The sequence below is a fragment of the Chenopodium album genome, chromosome 1 (genome assembly GCF_948465745.1).
Source record: "Chenopodium album chromosome 1, dcCheAlbu1.1, whole genome shotgun sequence".
In the NCBI taxonomy this organism is placed as follows: domain Eukaryota; kingdom Viridiplantae; phylum Streptophyta; class Magnoliopsida; order Caryophyllales; family Amaranthaceae; genus Chenopodium; species Chenopodium album.
In genome coordinates this window covers 19328744-19348153 of record NC_137834.1, presented here as the reverse complement: position 1 = coordinate 19348153, position 19410 = coordinate 19328744, and the positions used below count along the sequence as shown (strand labels likewise).

Genomic DNA, 19410 nt, shown 5'->3' with positions numbered 1-19410 from the left:
AGTTAATGAAAATTTAAAGATGACTGGAATAGAAAGGTTATACAAATTTTATGGGAAATTGCAAGATTGATGACGTAAATATGGAAATCTTGAACTTTGGAAAGTTGAATTTCTTCTGTATTGAATGATGTTGTGTGATTGCGTGAGAAACAACGTCATTTTTTATATTTTTTTTCATAAATGGGCTGTAAAATATTGGGCCCTCCAATTTATGAGGCCCTGTGCTAAGGGTTTGTTTGGCCAGACCCTTAGCCGGCCCTGATCCTATGTGGACAATATTGTGAAAAATAGTTTTTAAACTGGCTTATATAGGGAATTAATTTATATTTTAGCATTATTTAGGGCAATCACTCGAAGAACTCAAAGAAAGTCGTATGTGTATAAGATACTTTACGGTGACAATTTTTATTCAATAAGTATAATTTTTATTTTTTATCGTTTTAATTTTACAGCTATAACTTCTATGAAAATTGTATTCATTTTTTTCATATATATAAACTATTTACAATACTGTTTTTGGTTTCACTTATATTATTACTATATGAAGCCCGTGCGATGCACGGTTTGTTAGTATTTTTTTAAAAAAAATATTTTTCATATTTATGTGATTGAAATTGTTATTATATTAAATTAGTTTTAAAATATTAGATATAATTCCTAATCTCAAAAGATAATATTTTGTATTTAATTAATTTAAAATCCCATTCATCAATTTTGCTTACGTGGCATTTGAATTATTTAATTGTAGAAGAAATTATTATTCTCTTATTTAATTGGCTACAACGTAAATTTATAATCATACATGACGCGCTAAGAAAATTACTTCCTACGTGACTCTCTAAAAACTCGGGGAAAAACTCCCCATGATTGTGCCAAATAACTACAGACACATGCAACAAAAATTATACGAGTAATTTTTTTGGTAATGCTATATTTAGCCGATAAGATTTAGAATAGTACTCATATTAATTTAAATATCACGTAATAATCAATGTAATTAATATTATATATTTACGTGATTTTTCTATTTTTAGCTCCTTATATATAAGACTACGTATAAGAAACTAGCTTATTTGTAGGTAGTCATTATTGGAACTTTAGTTGAATTCTATCAAAATTATGGTAAAAAAATACAGTATTGTACAAACTTGGTACACTTAGGCCTTGTTTGGCTAAACAAAAAAAAAATGGAGGAATTGAAAAATCATGGAAATTTAGAAATTGGGGGTTTGTTTGATTGGTTATAAAAAGTGAAATATATAGGAATTTTCAATTCCTACAAAATGTGGTAAATAAATTACCAAGGCCCCCCTTGGTAACTCAAAATTCCCATGAATTACAATGTCCTTTATAGCAACCAAACAAATTTATGCAATTCCTAGGAAATTGAATGTGGGAATTTAATTCCAATGAAATGCAATTGCTTATGGAAAATAAAATCCCGTATCAACCAAACACCTTAGTAGAGTTTTTCCTTAGATTCTAAAGTTAGGATCGAATCCTACCAAATGATGATAATTGGAGGTGACAATCCTCTTACTTCCAAGTATACGTATAGCCCGCAAATGCTAGATCGAAAAACCTATTAGGCTTGGGATTCAACCTTGTACTCACAAATTAGGTAACCATGATAGCGTATCTAATCCATTAATTGAATGACCTACATGAGACCTAATTACCAATCAAATTGTGTTTTAAATAAAATAAATTACCGATCAAATCGAGAATCATTTTAGATATTTCTTTTTTTTTTTTTTTTTTTGAAGACATTTTAGATATTTCTTATCATACTAATTTCCAAGAAAGTATAGCCTTCGAGAAAGGATGCTGATTTTGGCAATCCATTATGGATTTTAGCACACCTTTAAAAGAGGAATATGGAAAATTCTGCTCTCATAATGGGTGTCAAAATCATTTCCATGTGAGTAATTGCACAACTACCTAATTCATCAGTACCAGGAATAATTTTGCGCATTACTTTTACTAGTGTTGACACCATTCTGATCCAAACAGAAGCAATGCAACAACTCAAATCCCATCAAAATACACCAGAAAGGGCACACAATGTCATTTCTGGCATACGGTGATAGTAATTTATAACCCAGGCAAAAACCACATATGTCCATGGACTTTTACAAGGTGGCCAAACTAACGAATTAATACTATGATTCTTGAGCACTACAGGCACAATGTCAACAACAGCGGCAGCATAAAATATCAGAACATGCAAGAGATTGGCTCTTGACTTCAAGATCTCTAGCTGTTGGCAAACGTTCCAGATTATATATGCTAATTTGAGCACAGCAGAAGTTGTAAAAATTTTGGCACATGCCGTTGCTGAAAGGATATACTCTTTCAGGAATCGCTCTGCAATTCATTTGAATATTCTCTAATGAGTGTCGCATTATTAAAAAAAATAAAATAAATAAGTAAATAAAAGTGTAGCATGACTGATATTGGCACAAGTTTTTCAACACACCAGATATTACACATTCAAATCTAAAAATAATATGATATCACCAAATACCACAAATTAAATCATGCCTACATCATCTGCCCTACGGCTCTCTAGTCTCTATACACCAAATTAAATAGAGCACATACGGTATGCACATACCAATAACCAACTTAAGTAGATAAGGGTTAAGGGGGATAAACCTATAACTACCAATCATGGGCTCCTAATTTTGATTTGGCATGAAATCCTTCAGAGCAGTTCCTCCTTCCTCTAAATTGTTAGGGTGCTAATTTGTGCTGGCGAGTGTACAACTAGACAATTAAAAATTTCATTTGCTGGAACTCTTGTTGAAATTGATGTAACAAAGCCTCAGCTTGAGTCTTTAATGTTGGAGATCAAGACAGGAATGCGTATAATGAAACTCCATTCTTTCATAAGAGTATGCAATTAGGAATTAATTGTGATTATCTGTTAGAGCTGTGTTCAAACCAAAACCACCCCAGAATATTCTGTCATAACTAATCTACATAGCAGATAATGGAAGGTTAAAAGACCTATGGATATCGACATAGAAGAAGAAAGAAATATGGAAGATGATTAAGTTTTTTTACACATCTACTACCTGATAATATATAGTTGGAATATCAAGGGTCTTAATGACCCAGTGAATATTTGTTTTGATGCTAAAAAAAGGAACGGTTGTAACAATGAAAAAATTAAAAAGAAGTTTGGTGGTAGTTGGCTTTGCAAGACAAACTACTCATCTTCTAAGCGATAGACGTGGATAGGTTGGAAGCATCAAGTCATTAGCTTAACTGTTCTGCAAGGTACTAATCAATAAATCACTGCAATATATCTGCTAATACTGGACGTTGTTCTTTCTGCTTCTCTGCAATCTATGGCCTACATACTGCAATAAATCTGCTAATACTTGTATCGGGTTGTGGTTTCCCTGTGTTGTGTATGCTTTGAGTGAAGTCTTAGAGAAATAAATTTGGAGTAGAAGCTAAAGAAAGAGCACTATTTTTTTGAATAGAGAGAATTGCAATAGGGAACTTGAGTTTTTAGAAGTAATCAAGTTAGGCCTCGTGTCTAATAGGTTTGTAACCGTGCTGCTGCTCTATTATAGAGAAGAGTGTTAGTTGAATCCCCCCCAAAAGACTCCCCGTAAAAATCTTTCTTGCGCTTCATGTTCCTGATAGTGTTTGTTTAAATTCTGCACTAGTATAACTACAGGTTCCCGTATATAATTCACCTACTTTTGTAGCATTCCATCCAAATAAAAGAGGGGGGGGGGGGGGGGGGGGGGGGGTTTCAAAAGTGCAGTTTTCCAGCAATCTGTTGCACACAGCTTGGTTTTTTAGTTGGCTACGGGCAAGGGGTGCACCATTGTGGTGCACTACATGGTGGGATGTGTACATTACCATGGAGAAGGCAATGGAAACAGACGTTGGGGTTTAAAAAGGAGTGGGTGGCATAGGATGAAGAAAGGAGATTGAGAAGACAATTTAGAGCAAAGCAGCCCATGCAGCCACAAAGGGCGGAAGAAAGGAGATAATGAGAAAGGAAAAGTAAGGGGGGCAGCCTGCGGTGCTTCCCCAGCAATTAAGTGTGGTTTAGTACGGAGTGGGCATGGTTGTTCAAGACAGCAATTCATAAGGCAGAATAATAGCGAGAGGGAGAGGGAAAGGAAAGCAAGGGCATTAGTGGAATTTACTTAGTTATGTTAACCATGGTTAACATTTAAATGAAACATTAACTCAATTATGCATCATTAATGCCATAGGTGAGATTAAATTTGCTTTTAGGGTTAATTTATAACAAAAACAAGCCGGGGTTAATCAGGATAGCAAAATCAAGAAGCTAAGGGTTCGTTTGGCATCACTGTGGTTTTCTGTTTTTGGTTTTTTGTTTTTTTAAAATCGTATGATATATGTCATATAACGAATTAAAAATTAGTCAAACTGATTAAAATCATGATAATTTTGAAAACTGACAATAGAAAAGTGGAAACACCTTTTTCTTGTTTCCTGTTTTTAGTTTTCAAAAAAACAGAAAACAGAAAACAAAAAACGATGCCAAACATTTTTCTTTCTTTGCTCTCAACCCTAAAAAGGCTGAGGAGCAACTAAACATGATGCTAGTAGCACTAATTAATTTTTAGTAATTGTTAAAAGGTGCTAAAAATAGTTTTTTAGTAGCTCAAAATCAACAATTGGAACACAGCTTGGTGGTAAATTGACAGCCTCATTAAGTTTGTTAACTTGATACAAGAGGCGTCGTCATATAATATTGACATAACATTCTCTTTATACTTCCCCGGTCCCCCCATAACCCTATCTCATAATTTGATCATAATTCCATTTTTATTTAAGGTTCTATTATTCAAGGACCTCCCCCCCCCCCCCCCCCCCACACACACACACACCCAAAAAAAAAAAAAAAAAAAAAAAAATCTCATCATGTGATTCATACTTACGTTTTCATTTAAGGTTCTATTCAAGGAATGACCCCTTTTATTACATTTTAACACTTCTCTTTTCCCACAACCAAGCTTGACCTCCACACCCTCATACAGAAATGATAAACAGTTTAATTCCACTAACGCCTAGCAAAACACACTTTATCAGCAAAATGACAAATCAGCAATCAAAGGACTATTTATCACCTTGCTATGAAATGGTATTTTGGGAGGGGTAAAAAAGGTAGTGCAATATACTAATGTTAGTTGTATCCTGAGAAGGAAAATGAGTGAGTTAATTAGAGGAGTAATTCAATATATAAGAATAGACTAGGGAGAGGTTATTATGCTGAACATTAGTGAGTAGTTACAATAGTTTGGTGTACATCTAGGGAGGAAGCAAGCCTCTAGAAGAACTTATCCTGTGTGTGTGTGTGTGTGTTTTTTTTTTTTTTTTTTTTTTTTTATAATTATTATTATAAATGATTATCTTCATCTTCTTCCTTAATTCTTCTCATTTAATTACTAAATTCAGTTCAAAGCTATATTAATTCAGAGCATACCAAAGTAAAGAGAGCTTCTGGGACAAAGGGAGTATGCCTTTTTCTCGTGACATAATTAATCAGCTTTGGTCAGCTAACAAGAAAAATAGGACAAGAGCGATAGGAAGAAAAAGTAAATAAATATAAAAAATAAAATAAAAAAGGTTACGTTGTTAATTTCTCCTTCTTTCACAAATTTATCAGCCATAGGGGAAAAGGGGATATCACAAGATCACCGCAACTACCTAGCTACAACTCATCGTGCTAAAAAGCACAAAGGAGTGAGGGGGGTAATAAGTGACAAAAAAGATAGTATAGTAGTAAATGTAAATAGTAATCATACAAATTATTCATTTCCTCACACCAATATCATAGTAGCATATAGGGTATGTTAGTTTCGACTTATTTATTTCATGTTGTCTCAAGTCAAACAGATTAAGCTCTGATGAATTCAAATAATATAATTTATTTAGACAAAAAAGTTAGAACCAAATAGAGCTTTGACAACGTAAACAATCATTCAATTAAAATGAAAATAGACACTTTAAAGGAAAAGTGCACTGACCGCATGTATGGGATTCGCCTACGTCTTACAAGCTCATATGTAGTTTGATTTGTTAAAGCAAGATAACTGCAGAGATATGTCACCATAATGCAATATCAGAAACTACTAAAAATAATAACCTGATAGCTAAAATAATCATTAACAAATAATTAATATGAGGAGATGCCTCTCAAAAATAAACCACTGGGGAGATAGTCACAAACACTAGATTATTGGATAAAATGTTGGATACAGTTGAAAATACAATAAAATTGTCTGAGATTATAAAGATTGTTTTAAATCATAGAATAAAATCGTCTGCGTTGGTTTGGACATGTAAGACGGAGACCCGAGGGTGCACCGGTGCGAAGAGTGGAAGAGTGGGACCATGGAGGGATTAAACGAGGAAGAGGGAGACCAAAGATGACTTGGTTGGAAGGAGTGAGGAAGGATATGAAGTGCATGGATTTACGTGAGGATGAAGTTTTGGATCGTAAGGGATGGAGGAGAAAGATTTATGTTGATGACTACACGGAATAATCAAATTTGGTTCATGTTAGCCGACCCCACTTTTGGGATTAAGGCTTTGATTGATTGATTGATTGATTGATAACAAATAAAAATCTGATACAGCCATTCCAACAAAGTACTTTAATTAGACATCCACTATACACATGCTCCATATATCCCATACTACAAGTATTATAGACAATTATTAGATAAGAGTAATAGACATGCAACAAAGGGACATAATCATTGATACACCAAGCCTAATGTCTTTTATCCTTGTTTGCCTCAGAAGAAAGAACACTTCTGGCCCACTCATTCATCTAAGAGCCTAGAAAAGAAGGCTATAAACCCATGATGGAAAAGAAAGATTAAATATAAAAACACATAAGAACGACAACTCTTTCCTTAATGACTTAGGCTAACTAAGGATAGAAAATCCAGCTTCAGCAAGTGATGCTAAGTACACAATATATATTTCCCCCACCCTTTCCTAAATACATTAATTGGATAATTGAATTGCTTTTTTAGTCACTACTTCTTGAATACTCAGAGGCAACATTATGCTGTTCAAAACTTCAAATAAATAACTGCTACTATCATACTTCAAAAACCTGATTCAAAATGGACTTTTTGCACAAAGCATTACAATAGCATGCTTCACAAGGACGGTACCAGGAGCATGTCGAAATGAATACCATGAAAGTATCAAGAGTCAGTGTAAAGTGAAAACACAAAAATAAGGATGATATGCAAATACATAGTAATTACCTGTGAAATAAAAGCAAAAGCACCAGAAAGACCAAAGATATTGACAAAGTGATGAGCAATACTATCATGATTGCATCCATCCACCTGATAAAAGATAGATAAGATCATATAGAGAAAAATGAACTAAAACACAGAATTAAACTTCATATGTTTCCCTTAAATTGCAACAATTCAACTTTTAAACTGTTCACATACTTTTATATTGTTTTGTAATGTAAAAGCAGATGTACAAGGATACAGTGGGACCAAAACAAAGGTAGTAAAGAAAAAAGTCGATACCAAGATCTAGATATGTTAGCCTTGAGATACGAAGCGTACAAAATGCCAGTCCAAAGGCATAATGCTGTCTCTTCACAAATGTACCACCTACAATTGTAACAAAAATAAGGTCGAGAACATAGTAGAAAGTCCCACATAAAGAATATGGAAAAGTAAAGAGCATTTTGTCATCATAATTGTCAACATTGGCAAATGATGAAGTAAAGAAAACAACATTCATGTTGTTTGTCACAACATTTGTTCACCTCAATTAAATGTAGAACTCAAGCAAAAATTTCTCAGTACAGCAAGTATAATGTTATAGAAAATTGACGGACTATGTGGGATAAGAAAAGAATGCAAACTAAAACTAAATTAGTTTATTTTTTCTAAGATAGAAAGTACATATGCTTTCCCTTGTGTAAGAAGTAAATTACAAGCAGCCCTTTAACAGTTTGACAACATTCATTCATTCAATCACCTCAAAACTACCAAACAGTATATAATATTACATGTTAAACCCTTTTTCTAACATAAATAAAGCATATTATGATGGCAGCAGCACCTGGAAGAGGACTGATGCCATGCAAGTCAACAAGTTGACACCATTTAATTACAGTAAAAAGGAATTAGATAACAATGACATGGTAGAATGATCCCAGCTACGGGGGAAAAACATCTGATTATGAAAGCCAAAATTTTATATGATGTTTTCCACAAGCCAAGACAAGTTCCTAGCGGCTATTTTGGAATAAGGTAAGAAGTAAGACAGAACGGCATGATTTTAAGGGTAATTTGAAAGGAGTATCTCACATAGGCAATGCATCTCTACAAGCAAACATGTGTTACTCATACCCATCTCCAGGTAAATTAATGAAAGATATTCACTTCATCCCAACATTATTTTCCTTACTTTCCTTTTTTCCCAAATTAATTTGCATAGTGCTAGAGATTGCAATGGAAAACCTTTTTTCATAATTACCTTTTTTTTCCCAATTAGAACCAAGGTCTCAAACCCTCTGACATCCAAAATAAAAATACTCCGCTAGCTCAAATCACATCTACTTGTTCATCAATATAACATGAGTTTACCAAACACCTAACACTATGTGCCATTGTGCCATAATAAGTGAGCAAAACATTCAGGGACAGAGAGAGTGCATAATATAAATGCGGATGCACAACCTTGAATTTTAAAACACTTGCAAGTTGCAACCTTAATACCATTCCCTTTAATTTATTTACTTACACTAACCAAAATATAAGTGCTTTAAATGGAATAACCTTGACAACAATAATCAACCTACCTTGTTTCTTTCTAGCAAGCAGCAAAATTCAGATCATATATATATATATATATATATATATATATATATATATATATATATATATATATATATATATATATATATATATAAAGTATTCCCAGATATCTGTAACACAGGCAACAATACTATTTAATACATATTATAGACCTTTTACTCACCAAAAACGACAATGATTACCCTGGCCAATGCATGTTCCAAGCCAAACACAATGATGGTCAAACTGAAGAACACACTTATCACAATCATGGCAATGCTTTGCTCGAGGAGGCTGCAAAATTTACAATGAAACACATTGCAGATTCAGTAGTTAAACTAAAGTAATGAATGTAGAGCTAACTAAATTGATATCTAACCCTCTTTTCCAGCCTATGCTTAGAATTCAAATCTGACTTATTTATAACTTCAGATTGGAGGATCTTGATTGTTAAATGGTCTTGGCCAATTAGCAACAAGCAGGCACCCAGCTCCACACCTATCCCAAACACTATAAAACTCTTATACAAGCAAGAAAATTATAAAAATAAGTATAAATGGAGGCCACAAGTACCACCACCAACAGATCTCACCAGCTAAGCTAGTTAACATTGACTAAGACAATGAAACTTCAGATTATTCAAAACCACAACTTAAGCTGTGCTGAGATAAATCATGCGCTAAGCATAATTTTAAAAAGTCAATTTCCAGAGACTTATTTAGGAGACAGCTAACTACTTTTCTTCTAATAGTTCTAAACACCATTGACAAGAACAAAAAAGAAATAAAAGCGGCAAAAAAAAAGCATCTAAGAGTTTCAATTTTTCTAATATCAACTTATGTAACGTATACTGACTAACAGAACAAGACAATATTTACCTGTAAAACATTACAATATGAGCAGGTCAACTGTCTGCCAAGAAAAAGGATAAACACAAAATAAGAACAAATATCACCAAACATAAAACACATTACACTAAGTTCCATGTATAGAGCTTATAGAAATGCAGCAAATACGTAACTTAGCAGACTAAGATTTTGTCATGAGTCCCATTAGATTTGCCATAATTTTGATGTGCCAAATAACAGTGGAGTTTCATTAATTAAAAAAAAAAAAAAGCCAGAGCATTACAGCCCACAAAAACTTCTGACAACATGGAAACATGCAATTAAATTGTACTGTATTTTTGTATTGCAATTCACACAGCTAAGCTGTCCATTAATGATAAATAATAATTACCACTTAAGACCATAAGCACAAACACAATACATGCAACTACAGATAAAATCACAGGAAATGGACAGACAAAAAAAAAATATTGGCATACCTTGTCGAGGTTCCAGGAGGATACATCTCCATCACCAGCTGGGTCCAAGGTGGTGCATTACTTCCAAGGAAGCTTCTTCCAATAGTATTAGCATCCACAGGAATAACTATATTCCCATTATTACTCGTAGCAGGCTGTCTTTGCTTGATCATCATAAACGAGTAATATTTAAATAAAATAACAAATATAATAAAAGTTAGAAATTACTCAAAATTGTATGTCTCACTAACACATTTTTTATGTACCACTACTCACTTAGTTGCTTATGTTAAATTCAAGCACGAAACAAAACCAGGACAATTACAATGACAACAGGACAATAGTATAAGACAAAGTCATTAAGCAGGTGACTTGAAATTGGGTTGGCACTTACTTTGAGTTTATACAGAGTACCCTAAAGGAATATCCTTCATTAGCAGCCCTCATTGCATCAATCACATAACTTGAAAAACAGGTTTAAAAAAAATTATTTAGATTCCTCAATTTGACGTATTATAAAGACAATAGAGCAATTGGATTTAGTAAGTTACCCAGGAGAAGAACCAGAAGTTACAAAATATTGTATCAAGGTTGCTACAAAAAGCAAAAGATATAGTCCAATGTACCTGGAAGAAAGTACCACAAGAAATCATGCACAAAAGATATTAAAAATCCATGTATGTTCAACAATAACAAATGAATGCAAGTATCACAAATCATTGGTTCCCAGCAAATTTGATTTGCTATAGTAAAACAAGGCAAGCAATTCCATCACATGACAAGGAGCCAAGGACACAAAAGAAAAAAAGCACATGTATCAACTCTTTTTAATCTCCATACCAAAAGATCTGGACCAAAACACCTTTAAATAAGGTGAATTAGCCAAGTTTACAATAAATAATTTTAAGAAATTAAAAAATATATATGTGATTACACCATAAAATCCCTCGATAATCTAAAGTGGTAAGCAACAGAATCATGAATAGATTAAAGTTTGCTCTATATGTGTTAACCAATGATAGCTCAACAATACATTTCAAGTCCTCAGTGATACAATTCCCCCCCCCCCCCCCCCTCTACCCTTTCGCACCTCCCTGGAACACAAACTTCAGATTTTACTATCACCAAGCCCTATACTCGATACATCATTGACCTCGTTTGACCCTTTGTAGATTGAATATCCAATTAACAAAATATAATTGCAGTTGTAAACTTTTAATCCCAAACTCTATATACTTCGTATTAAAAATCAAAATCGAACAATATATGAATCTATTATCATACAATTCTAAAAACCCACAACTCGGAAAAAAACACCAGAAGCTAAAATGCGTTGTATCCTCCCAGCTAAGCAAATAAACATCTTAATTACTACCACAATTTCTAATTACCCAAAATTCCAAAAAAAAAAAAAAAAAATTAATGAAAATAAATACAATTCGCGACAAAAAAATTACCAAGGGTTTATCTTAGCAGTTTGGATGAGATTATTTGTATCAGCAATCAACAAAACACTCAGATAAATGAGATGAATCATAACCAAAGCAACTTTCAAACATATTGACGATCTTCGACCTGAAAAAAGAAGAACAAAGTCAAAACCTTGAGAAATCCCACTAAAAGCGGAGAAAAAGGAAGAGAGAGAAAGAAGAAAAGAACCTGGATCAGAAAGACAAGGAAACCAGTTTAAGCAACGATCAGATAATTGATCGCGATATTGCCGGCAAAAGGAAGCCGCCATTTTCATGTATTTACAGTAGAAGATAATGAATGAATTTTGTCACATAATAGGGATGAACTACTGTAGCATTCGAATTTGAAATGGGGGAATTGAAATTCCAGGGTTTATAAAGAGGGAAATTGAAAATTGGAATTTGGAGGTTTGATAATGGTGGTGAATTGGGATGAAAGTCGCGCTTCTTCTGTGTACTGCTGTAGTGCTGTTGTACTTGAGTTGAGTGGTTTGATCGAGCTCAATAGATAGATATCCATTCGCATTGATTGAAGAGTAAATTTACTTATTTTTCTTTTTCAAAGGTTGTTTTACTAATATTAAAACAAAAAATTATTAATTGAGTCACAAATGATTAATCTACTTTTTCATTGAAGAAAAATGTTTTTTTTTTTTTTTTTTTTTTTTTTTTTTTTTTTTTTTTCTTGAAAAAATGGAGAAATGTATTTTGTAAAAAAAAATGTACGGAATTGTTCTTTTCTAAATTTAGTAAATTTGCTTCTTAGAATTTATCTACTCGATAAATAAATCCAAATCGGTTTTTATTTTGCAAACATAATTAGATTAAAACATAATTCCAGTTGGCACCATTCTATTACCATGCTTGCTAGCGCATGTTTTAAACTCTTTATAACTTCAATTATCAACATTATAAAATTATAAAAAGTGGATTTAATAAAATATACATATAGACGATTCAAACAAGATTTCACATGATTATATTTTTATCGTATTTTATAAATCACAAAAGTGAATCAAAGTGTAATGTGTAGATAGTGTAATAGTCAAACGATGTTAACTAAAAAAACGGAGGAAGTATTTGTTTTTTGACGGCTAAATAGTCGAACATGGCGCGCTATCTCAAATCAAGCACTTCAGGATTTTCAATTGACCCATGACAGGTTGAGATAATTTGAATTGAGTAATGACGGGTGATTCTAGCCTGACAAATTAAATCAACTCGAGTCACGTTTACCTGGGTCAAAGTTGGGTCTAAATATGAACGGATACAGATTGGATTTTGGTCAAGACCTATCGAGTTTAGGTGAACCTGGATCTAGATCTAACCTCATTTATTTGAGTTAAAATGGGTTTATCTGTAGACTTTAGATCAGGTCATTTCAGATTCAGTTCAATCTTAGTTCAAATAATTTTGGTTAACGTTAAAACATGAGTCAATTTTTTTTTATTATTAGCTCAATTTCAATTCAAATAATTAATTTTGGTTAAGTTTTAATTTTTGGGTTGAGTAATTTCCTCCACATTTATTGCCTATATGCAAATAATTATTAGTATAAAATATCATGCAAATAGACTTATGACATAAAGGTCACCGATACAAGGGCTATATAGATCGCACGCATTGTAATTCCTAGTTTTCATCATAAATAATAAGGAATGAAAAACATCGGTGGGGAGGAGGAAGTATTTTGTAACGACATCAGACAACTTTTTATTTTGTTCCTTAAAAAGTTTAAAAGAAGGTATTTTTTCCATTAATTCTCTCATTGCTTCAATTTGTCTAATATATTGGGACTAAGATATTAAAGAGAAAGTTTCAAGTAAGATTAAGCATGAATATTGGAGTATTGATCAATGTATAATTTTGTCAAATATTTGAACAATATAATAATACTTTTAAAACATATTTAAAGTGATTATGAGTTGTTTATATCATAACAAATAAATGCAAGTAATTAAAAGTGTAGGAGTGGAATTGATTTTGAAGGGTTTTCCTAAATAAATTCCTAAAAAGTTGGCCTTCCATCAAAGATACACAAAAAAACCAAGCAATTGAATAGAAAATAGAAAAAAAATGAAAAGAAAAATTAACATGCAAACCAAACCTTTCTCTCTCCAACTCGCCCCATCTTCAATGTCAATAACACCTGAAATTATCATACTTTTCAAAATTTGTCTACACACTTGGCCGCTGGAATTATACAAGAAGATGGGAGAAAAGGGATTCCCAGTATTCTCATCGCTTTTAAGCATTGTTGTCACGAATTCAATTTTATAGCCATTTATATTCATCTTTAATAAAAATTAAAAACTAGTAAAAGATTAATAAATTGTGGGAAAAAAAAAACTAGAAAATGGATGTTACACGAAAAGTATTGTGTGGGAATGACTTATTTAACCCAGTAATAGCAATGGGTTTGCAGGCATCCCTACTTCTTTCTGTTTCTCACCTTCTTCAAATTGGTGTTAAGTCTATTGGCATTCCAACGCCTATTCCTCAAATTACTGTACGTCCATTCTTCTTCCTCTTAATCTTTTTATTTTTTTTTTTTTTTTTTTGACACCTTAATCTTTTTATATTTTAGTCATTTTACATTTGTGCAATTTTTAAAACGTATTTCAAGCTTAGTAATATATTCTAAATCTAATTAGGCAAAAAAATAAAAAGGACAAAAAAAATCTTAGTGATAGATTTTGGTGTTTGATGTTTCTAGATAAAAATAATATTTACTCTGTCCCATAATATAATTCTTGTTTGTGTTTTTTTACGGTATTTAAGAAATAGAAGGAAAAAGTGGATGAAATAGATTAATAATAGTGAAAACTACAATTATAGGTAGAGCTGTCAATTCTGGTAAACGAGTTGGGTTTTAGTCGGGTTAGTGTAAGTCAGGTCATCTCGGGTCGGGTCAATAGGGGATAATGTCGTAACATATGCAAGTCGGGTTCGGGTGAGGTCATGCTTGAGTCGAGTCACGTCGGGTCATACATCTTATCGGGTTTGGGTTGGGTTTAGGTCGGGTTACATTCGGGTCGGGTGAAAAATAGGTCGGGTTAAATTCAGGTTTTTACGGGTTTAAACGAGTTAGGGTCGTTCTCGGGTTTGAGTTGGGTTCGGTTCAAGTCAATTATTTACGGGGTTATAATCAGGTCGGGTCATTCTCGGGTTCGAGTCGAATTCGGTTCAAGTCAATAATTTGCGGAAAGCATGTTTCGTCCCTGAAATTCGTCCCTAAAAACATGTTGTGAAACTAACCTCTTAAAATTCAAAGTGAAATATTGAAGGAATAGAGTTAGGATTCAATTTCCGTTCCAATACCAACATGAGATAACGACCTATACATATTGATTCGATAATAAGTCGGGTTGAATTTGGGTCGGGTCAATAACAAGTCGGGTTGATTCGGGTCGGGTTTGTAATAGGTCGGGTTGAAATTTGAGTCGGGTTTGTAGCAGGTCGGGTTAAATTCGGGTCGGGTTAGGAATAGGTCGGGTTGAATTCGGGTCGGGTTAGGAACATGTTGGGTTGAATTCGGGTTTTGACGGGTTAAAACGGGTTTGGGTCAATTTCGGTTCAGGTCAATAATTTATGGGTTACATTCGGGTCGGGTCGTCTCTAGGTCGTTTAATGTTTGGGTTCGGGTCTCAAATACTCGAGTCAACTCGGGTCTAGGGTTGGTTTCAGGTTGGGTTCTGGTCACCATTTTTTTCGAGTTCAGACGGGTCGGTATTTCGGGTCGGGTCAGCTTTTGACAGCTCTAATTAGGCAACAGTTAGAGAGACAAAATGAAAAAAGTACATGGCATGTGTAAAATTCAAAGGTAAATTAGAAATTATAATGAATAAAGTTAAAAAAGTGATGCTATAATGGTCTTTACCTGTTACTTACGGGTCGGTTAATAGGTCGGGTTAGGGTCGGTATTTCGGGTCGGGTCAGCTTTTGACAGCTCTAATTAGGCAACAGTTAGAGAGACAAAATGAAAAAAGTACATGGCATGTGTAAAATTCAAAGGTAAATTAGAAATTATAATGAATAAAGTTAAAAAAGTGATGGTCTTTACCTGTTACTTAAAAATAGAAACTAAGAAGATTCTTAGAGAGGAGAGAAAATCAAGGAAGAAATATTTTGTGTAATGATAACTCAAATTGATAATGATGTATTACTGCCTACTAATACAACAATTATTACAGAAAATATCTGTAACAAACTTTCTGAGCATAACAAAAAGGAATTGATTTTGGCACACCCTTCATTGATAATGACACACTTCTATGTGAGAGGAGCATTAAAAACTATGCTCTCATATAGGGGTGTGCCAAAATCAACTTATGGTGTGCCAATATCATTTCCAAGTGTAACAAACTAATCCTAGTCGGCATATAAATATCTTCTATACAATTGTATTATATACAACTTAACATAAACAAGAACAATATTTTAGATCTCCAAAATAGGAAAGTAGGAACTGTATTATGGGACGGAGGTAGTAGATGTTTTTAGTAGTAATTATAGATTCTAAGAATGATTAATGCTATTTTTCTTAAAACAGGCTGGATTGTTGATCAATCAATCACTTTTGGCTAAGATAAAGCCGTTTGAAAAATACCTCCTCCGTTCGAACTCATCTGACTACTATAACGTGTTGGCGTTTTTTGGTAGAACGTGTGTTGTATTTCTAATTGGTCTTGAGCTAGATCTATCTTATATGAAGCGTCACCTACGTGCTGCGAGTATTATTGCATTTGCTGCTGCATTACCATGTATTCTCATAGCTGGAGCCATCTCATACTTGATGTTTCAGTTTTTTATAAAGAAACATGAAAGTTTTCCATCGTTCATGTTTCTTTTTATGTTAGCAGTAGCTAACTCGGCCTCTCCTCTTGTTATTCGCTTTATAGCCGAATTAAAGCTAGGAACTTCTGACTTTGGCCGTTTAGCTGTATGTGCTTCATTGGTTAATGACATCGCGTGTATCTTATGCGGGGGCCTTGTTATGAAGACTGTTGAAGGTCGTGGATTTAAGTGGGGTGAATGGGTTTGGTCTTTGCTTTTCACAGCCGTTGTTAGCTTTGTAGTGAGACATATAGCCATTTTGCTTAACAAGTTAAGTCCTGATAGTCAGTATCTAAAAAATACCCAAATTGCCCCTTTGTTTCTTTTAGTCCTTCTTAGTGCAAGTGTTGTAGATAGATGGGGATCTGCTAATAGCTTGTTAGCTGCATTGGTTCTTGGAATGACTTTCCCTCGCAAAGGAAAAACTGCTCGAACAATGAGCCACAAGTTATCTTATTCTGTGTATACCTTTGTGCTCCCTATTTACTTTGGCTACACTGGTTTTCAAGCTAACGTCGAAGATGCTACTATCCCTAAGAATTTGATAGGCATTATGGTGGTTTTATTGTTAAGCATTGGTGGCAAGATTTCGGGCACTCTCATTGCTTGTCATCGATTGAAGATTCCATTGAAAGAAGGGATTGTTCTTGGTTTGCTACTTAATCTTAAAGGTCACTTTGACGTCATTATCTTAAGCGCTATAAGATTGAAAACAGTAAGCATACCTGCTCTTAAGACAGATTATACTTACACTCATAATGTACATGTATCGTTTTGGCAAAATTGTTAAAAGTTTCTTAAATTCATTATATAGATTTCTTGTGAATCTAATATTAATGTTACACCTAATTGATCTTCACTTTGACTCTGCAGGATTGGAATAATAACTTCGTTGAGGTAATGTTAATAACAATAGTCTTGAATACGCTAATTTCAGGAATCGCCATTACTTTTATTGTTTTGAAGGACAGTCATACCTTCGCTTATAGGGCAGTACCCCTTGAGCAACAAAATCCAGAAACAGAGCTACGGGTGCTGGCATGTGTTCATGGTCCTCGTAATGTTTCAACTATGGTCAAAGTTATCGGATGGTTAAATTGGTCCAAAGATTTACCGTTATGTGCTTACCTTATGCACTTGGTTGAGCTTCTTCCAAAGAAGCGAACGAGTAAGATGTATCACCAGTTAGAGGATGACGAACTAAGTGATGATGATACCTATGGTGGGAATGATGCAGTGGAGATCAATGATGGTGTAGATGACTTCATACATGAGACAGGAATATTTATTCGCCAATTGAAGGTTGTCTCATCCATATCAAAAATGTTTGAGGATGTGTGTGACGTAGCTGAAGATTTACGAGCATCAGTTCTAATCCTCCCTTTTCATAAGCATCAGAGAATAGATGGAAAAATGGAAAGCGGTAAGGAGGGTATACGAACAACTAATCAAAGAGTGCTACGCCATGCCCCTTGCACAGTTGCCATTCTTGTTGATCGTGGATTTATGGGGTGCTCGCAATCAGCTAATTTAAACTCAGAGCCACATGTTGCAGCTTTGTTTTTTGGTGGACCTGATGATCGTGAAGCATTGTCTCTTAGTACATACATTGCAATGCATCTCGGCATGAACCTTACTGTCATTAGGTTTCTCCAAACATCTTCAAATGAAAACACTCCAGAGAGGATCAATATTGCATCACATGATAATGAGCAAATATTAATGGCAATGCCAAGTCGTGGAGCTCAAGATGAGGCAGATGATGCCTTTCTAGAGAATTTCTACAACAGGTATTGTGTGTGAAGCTTTATGATTTTTTTTTCATCTTATTCATCATGACATGACCTTCATTATAGACAATGGACATATTACCCATATGCACACATGTAAATTTAAAGCATGAAGGTGATTAATTGTGTATTTATTTTGGCAATATTTGGTTATTAGGTATGTTACTTCTGGTCAAGTGGCATACATAGAGAAGCATGTGAAGAATGGAGCTCAAACAGCGACTGCGTTGAGAGACATTATAGATATGTACCAATTGTTTGTAGTTGGGAATGGGGGACGCCGAAATTCACCCATAACTACTGGAATGAGTGATTGGGAAGAATGCCCGGAACTTGGCAATGTGGGTGATCTCTTGGCTTCATCGGAATTTGACCCGAATTGCTCAATATTGATTATCCAACAATATAAGCCTCCATTAGACTGACTGACAACTTGTGTATGTCTTGTGATGAAGATTTGTTACTTCTTATGTTCAAGTAAAGACTCCAAGTCATGGGAGGTGTACATTCGTAGTTTCGTACATATATTGAGTTCTTGACTCACAATTGCAGATATTATAGTCTAACAGCCATCTCTTGATTATGTGGTGAATAATTCAACCAATCTTTTAGCTGTGTTGTTGTCTTGATCAAGACTGAGAATATATTTGTTTAGACATTAGCTAGATATTTATCAGATAGGTCTATGTAGTTTAGTTAGGAATCAATTAGAGTTGCTAGTTTTTGTACTTTTTTTTTTTGCCTTACTTAGACTCAATTAGAGTACAACATTATTACTAGCTTGGAACTCTTGCAACTTGTAGAAATTTATAAAAGAATTGAGTTTATTACAGGTAGCCCGGAAATGTTAGTATTATGACTATTTTATTTTTCTTGAATCAAATATTATGTAAAGTTTTAAATTGGTTGTTGTAGACACCCAAATGTGTCTCTCCAAAATAAAACCCAGTGATGAGTACCTTTCACGTCGATTCATAATCGAATGAAGTGAAAGTGTGGAAAGTCTAGTGTTGCGGTTAGTTTTTAATTCTTTTCAATCTCTCTGTTTTATGAAAATGGCCAATCCAGTTTAGTTTGGTCCATGGCAAGGGTCCAATAATGGTGTAATTGGATCGGGTTCGAAAAGAGCTTTTCAACAATATATTATTATAAGCCCAATTCCG

At 33.9% G+C, this 19410-nt stretch overlaps 2 protein-coding genes across 2 annotated transcripts; one reads left to right on the top strand and one right to left on the bottom strand.

Annotated features, from left to right (window-relative positions):
* Nucleotides 1-2019: 2019 nt before the first annotated feature.
* On the bottom strand, nucleotides 2020-12086 carry LOC145642554 (protein S-acyltransferase 10-like). Its single transcript, XM_081693758.1, has 11 exons — nucleotides 11809-12086; nucleotides 11607-11724; nucleotides 10701-10775; nucleotides 10544-10612; nucleotides 10171-10308; nucleotides 9722-9755; nucleotides 9028-9137; nucleotides 7563-7649; nucleotides 7284-7367; nucleotides 6027-6092; nucleotides 2020-2367 (listed from the first exon to the last, which is right to left on the bottom strand). Exons 1-11 carry the CDS (start codon nucleotides 11894-11896, stop codon nucleotides 2193-2195), a joined length of 1044 nt encoding a protein of 347 aa, XP_081549884.1. The 5' UTR covers nucleotides 11897-12086; the 3' UTR covers nucleotides 2020-2192.
* Nucleotides 12087-13977: 1891 nt separating this feature from the next.
* Nucleotides 13978-18672, top strand: LOC145570725 (cation/H(+) antiporter 2-like). Its single transcript, XM_081629892.1, has 4 exons — nucleotides 13978-14130; nucleotides 16174-17172; nucleotides 17331-18247; nucleotides 18405-18672. The coding sequence occupies exons 1-4, from the start codon at nucleotides 13978-13980 to the stop codon at nucleotides 18670-18672; spliced, it is 2337 nt and encodes a 778-aa protein (XP_081486018.1).
* The last annotated feature ends 738 nt before the right edge of the window (nucleotides 18673-19410 follow it).

Coding starts and splice junctions, on each gene's coding strand:
- LOC145570725 (XM_081629892.1), top strand. CDS start 13,978: ATGGATGTTACACGAAAAGTATTGTGTGGGAATGACTTATTTAACCCA. Junction 14,131..16,173: donor CGCCTATTCCTCAAATTACT/GTACGTCCATTC, acceptor TTCTTAAAACAG/GCTGGATTGTTGATCAATCA. Junction 18,248..18,404: donor CTAGAGAATTTCTACAACAG/GTATTGTGTGTG, acceptor TTTGGTTATTAG/GTATGTTACTTCTGGTCAAG.
- LOC145642554 (XM_081693758.1), bottom strand. CDS start 11,896: ATGAAAATGGCGGCTTCCTTTTGCCGGCAATATCGCGATCAATTATCT. Junction 10,613..10,700: donor ACTTCTGGTTCTTCTCCTGG/GTAACTTACTAA, acceptor CTGTTTTTCAAG/TTATGTGATTGATGCAATGA. Junction 9,756..10,170: donor CCTCCTGGAACCTCGACAAG/GTATGCCAATAT, acceptor TTTTCTTGGCAG/ACAGTTGACCTGCTCATATT.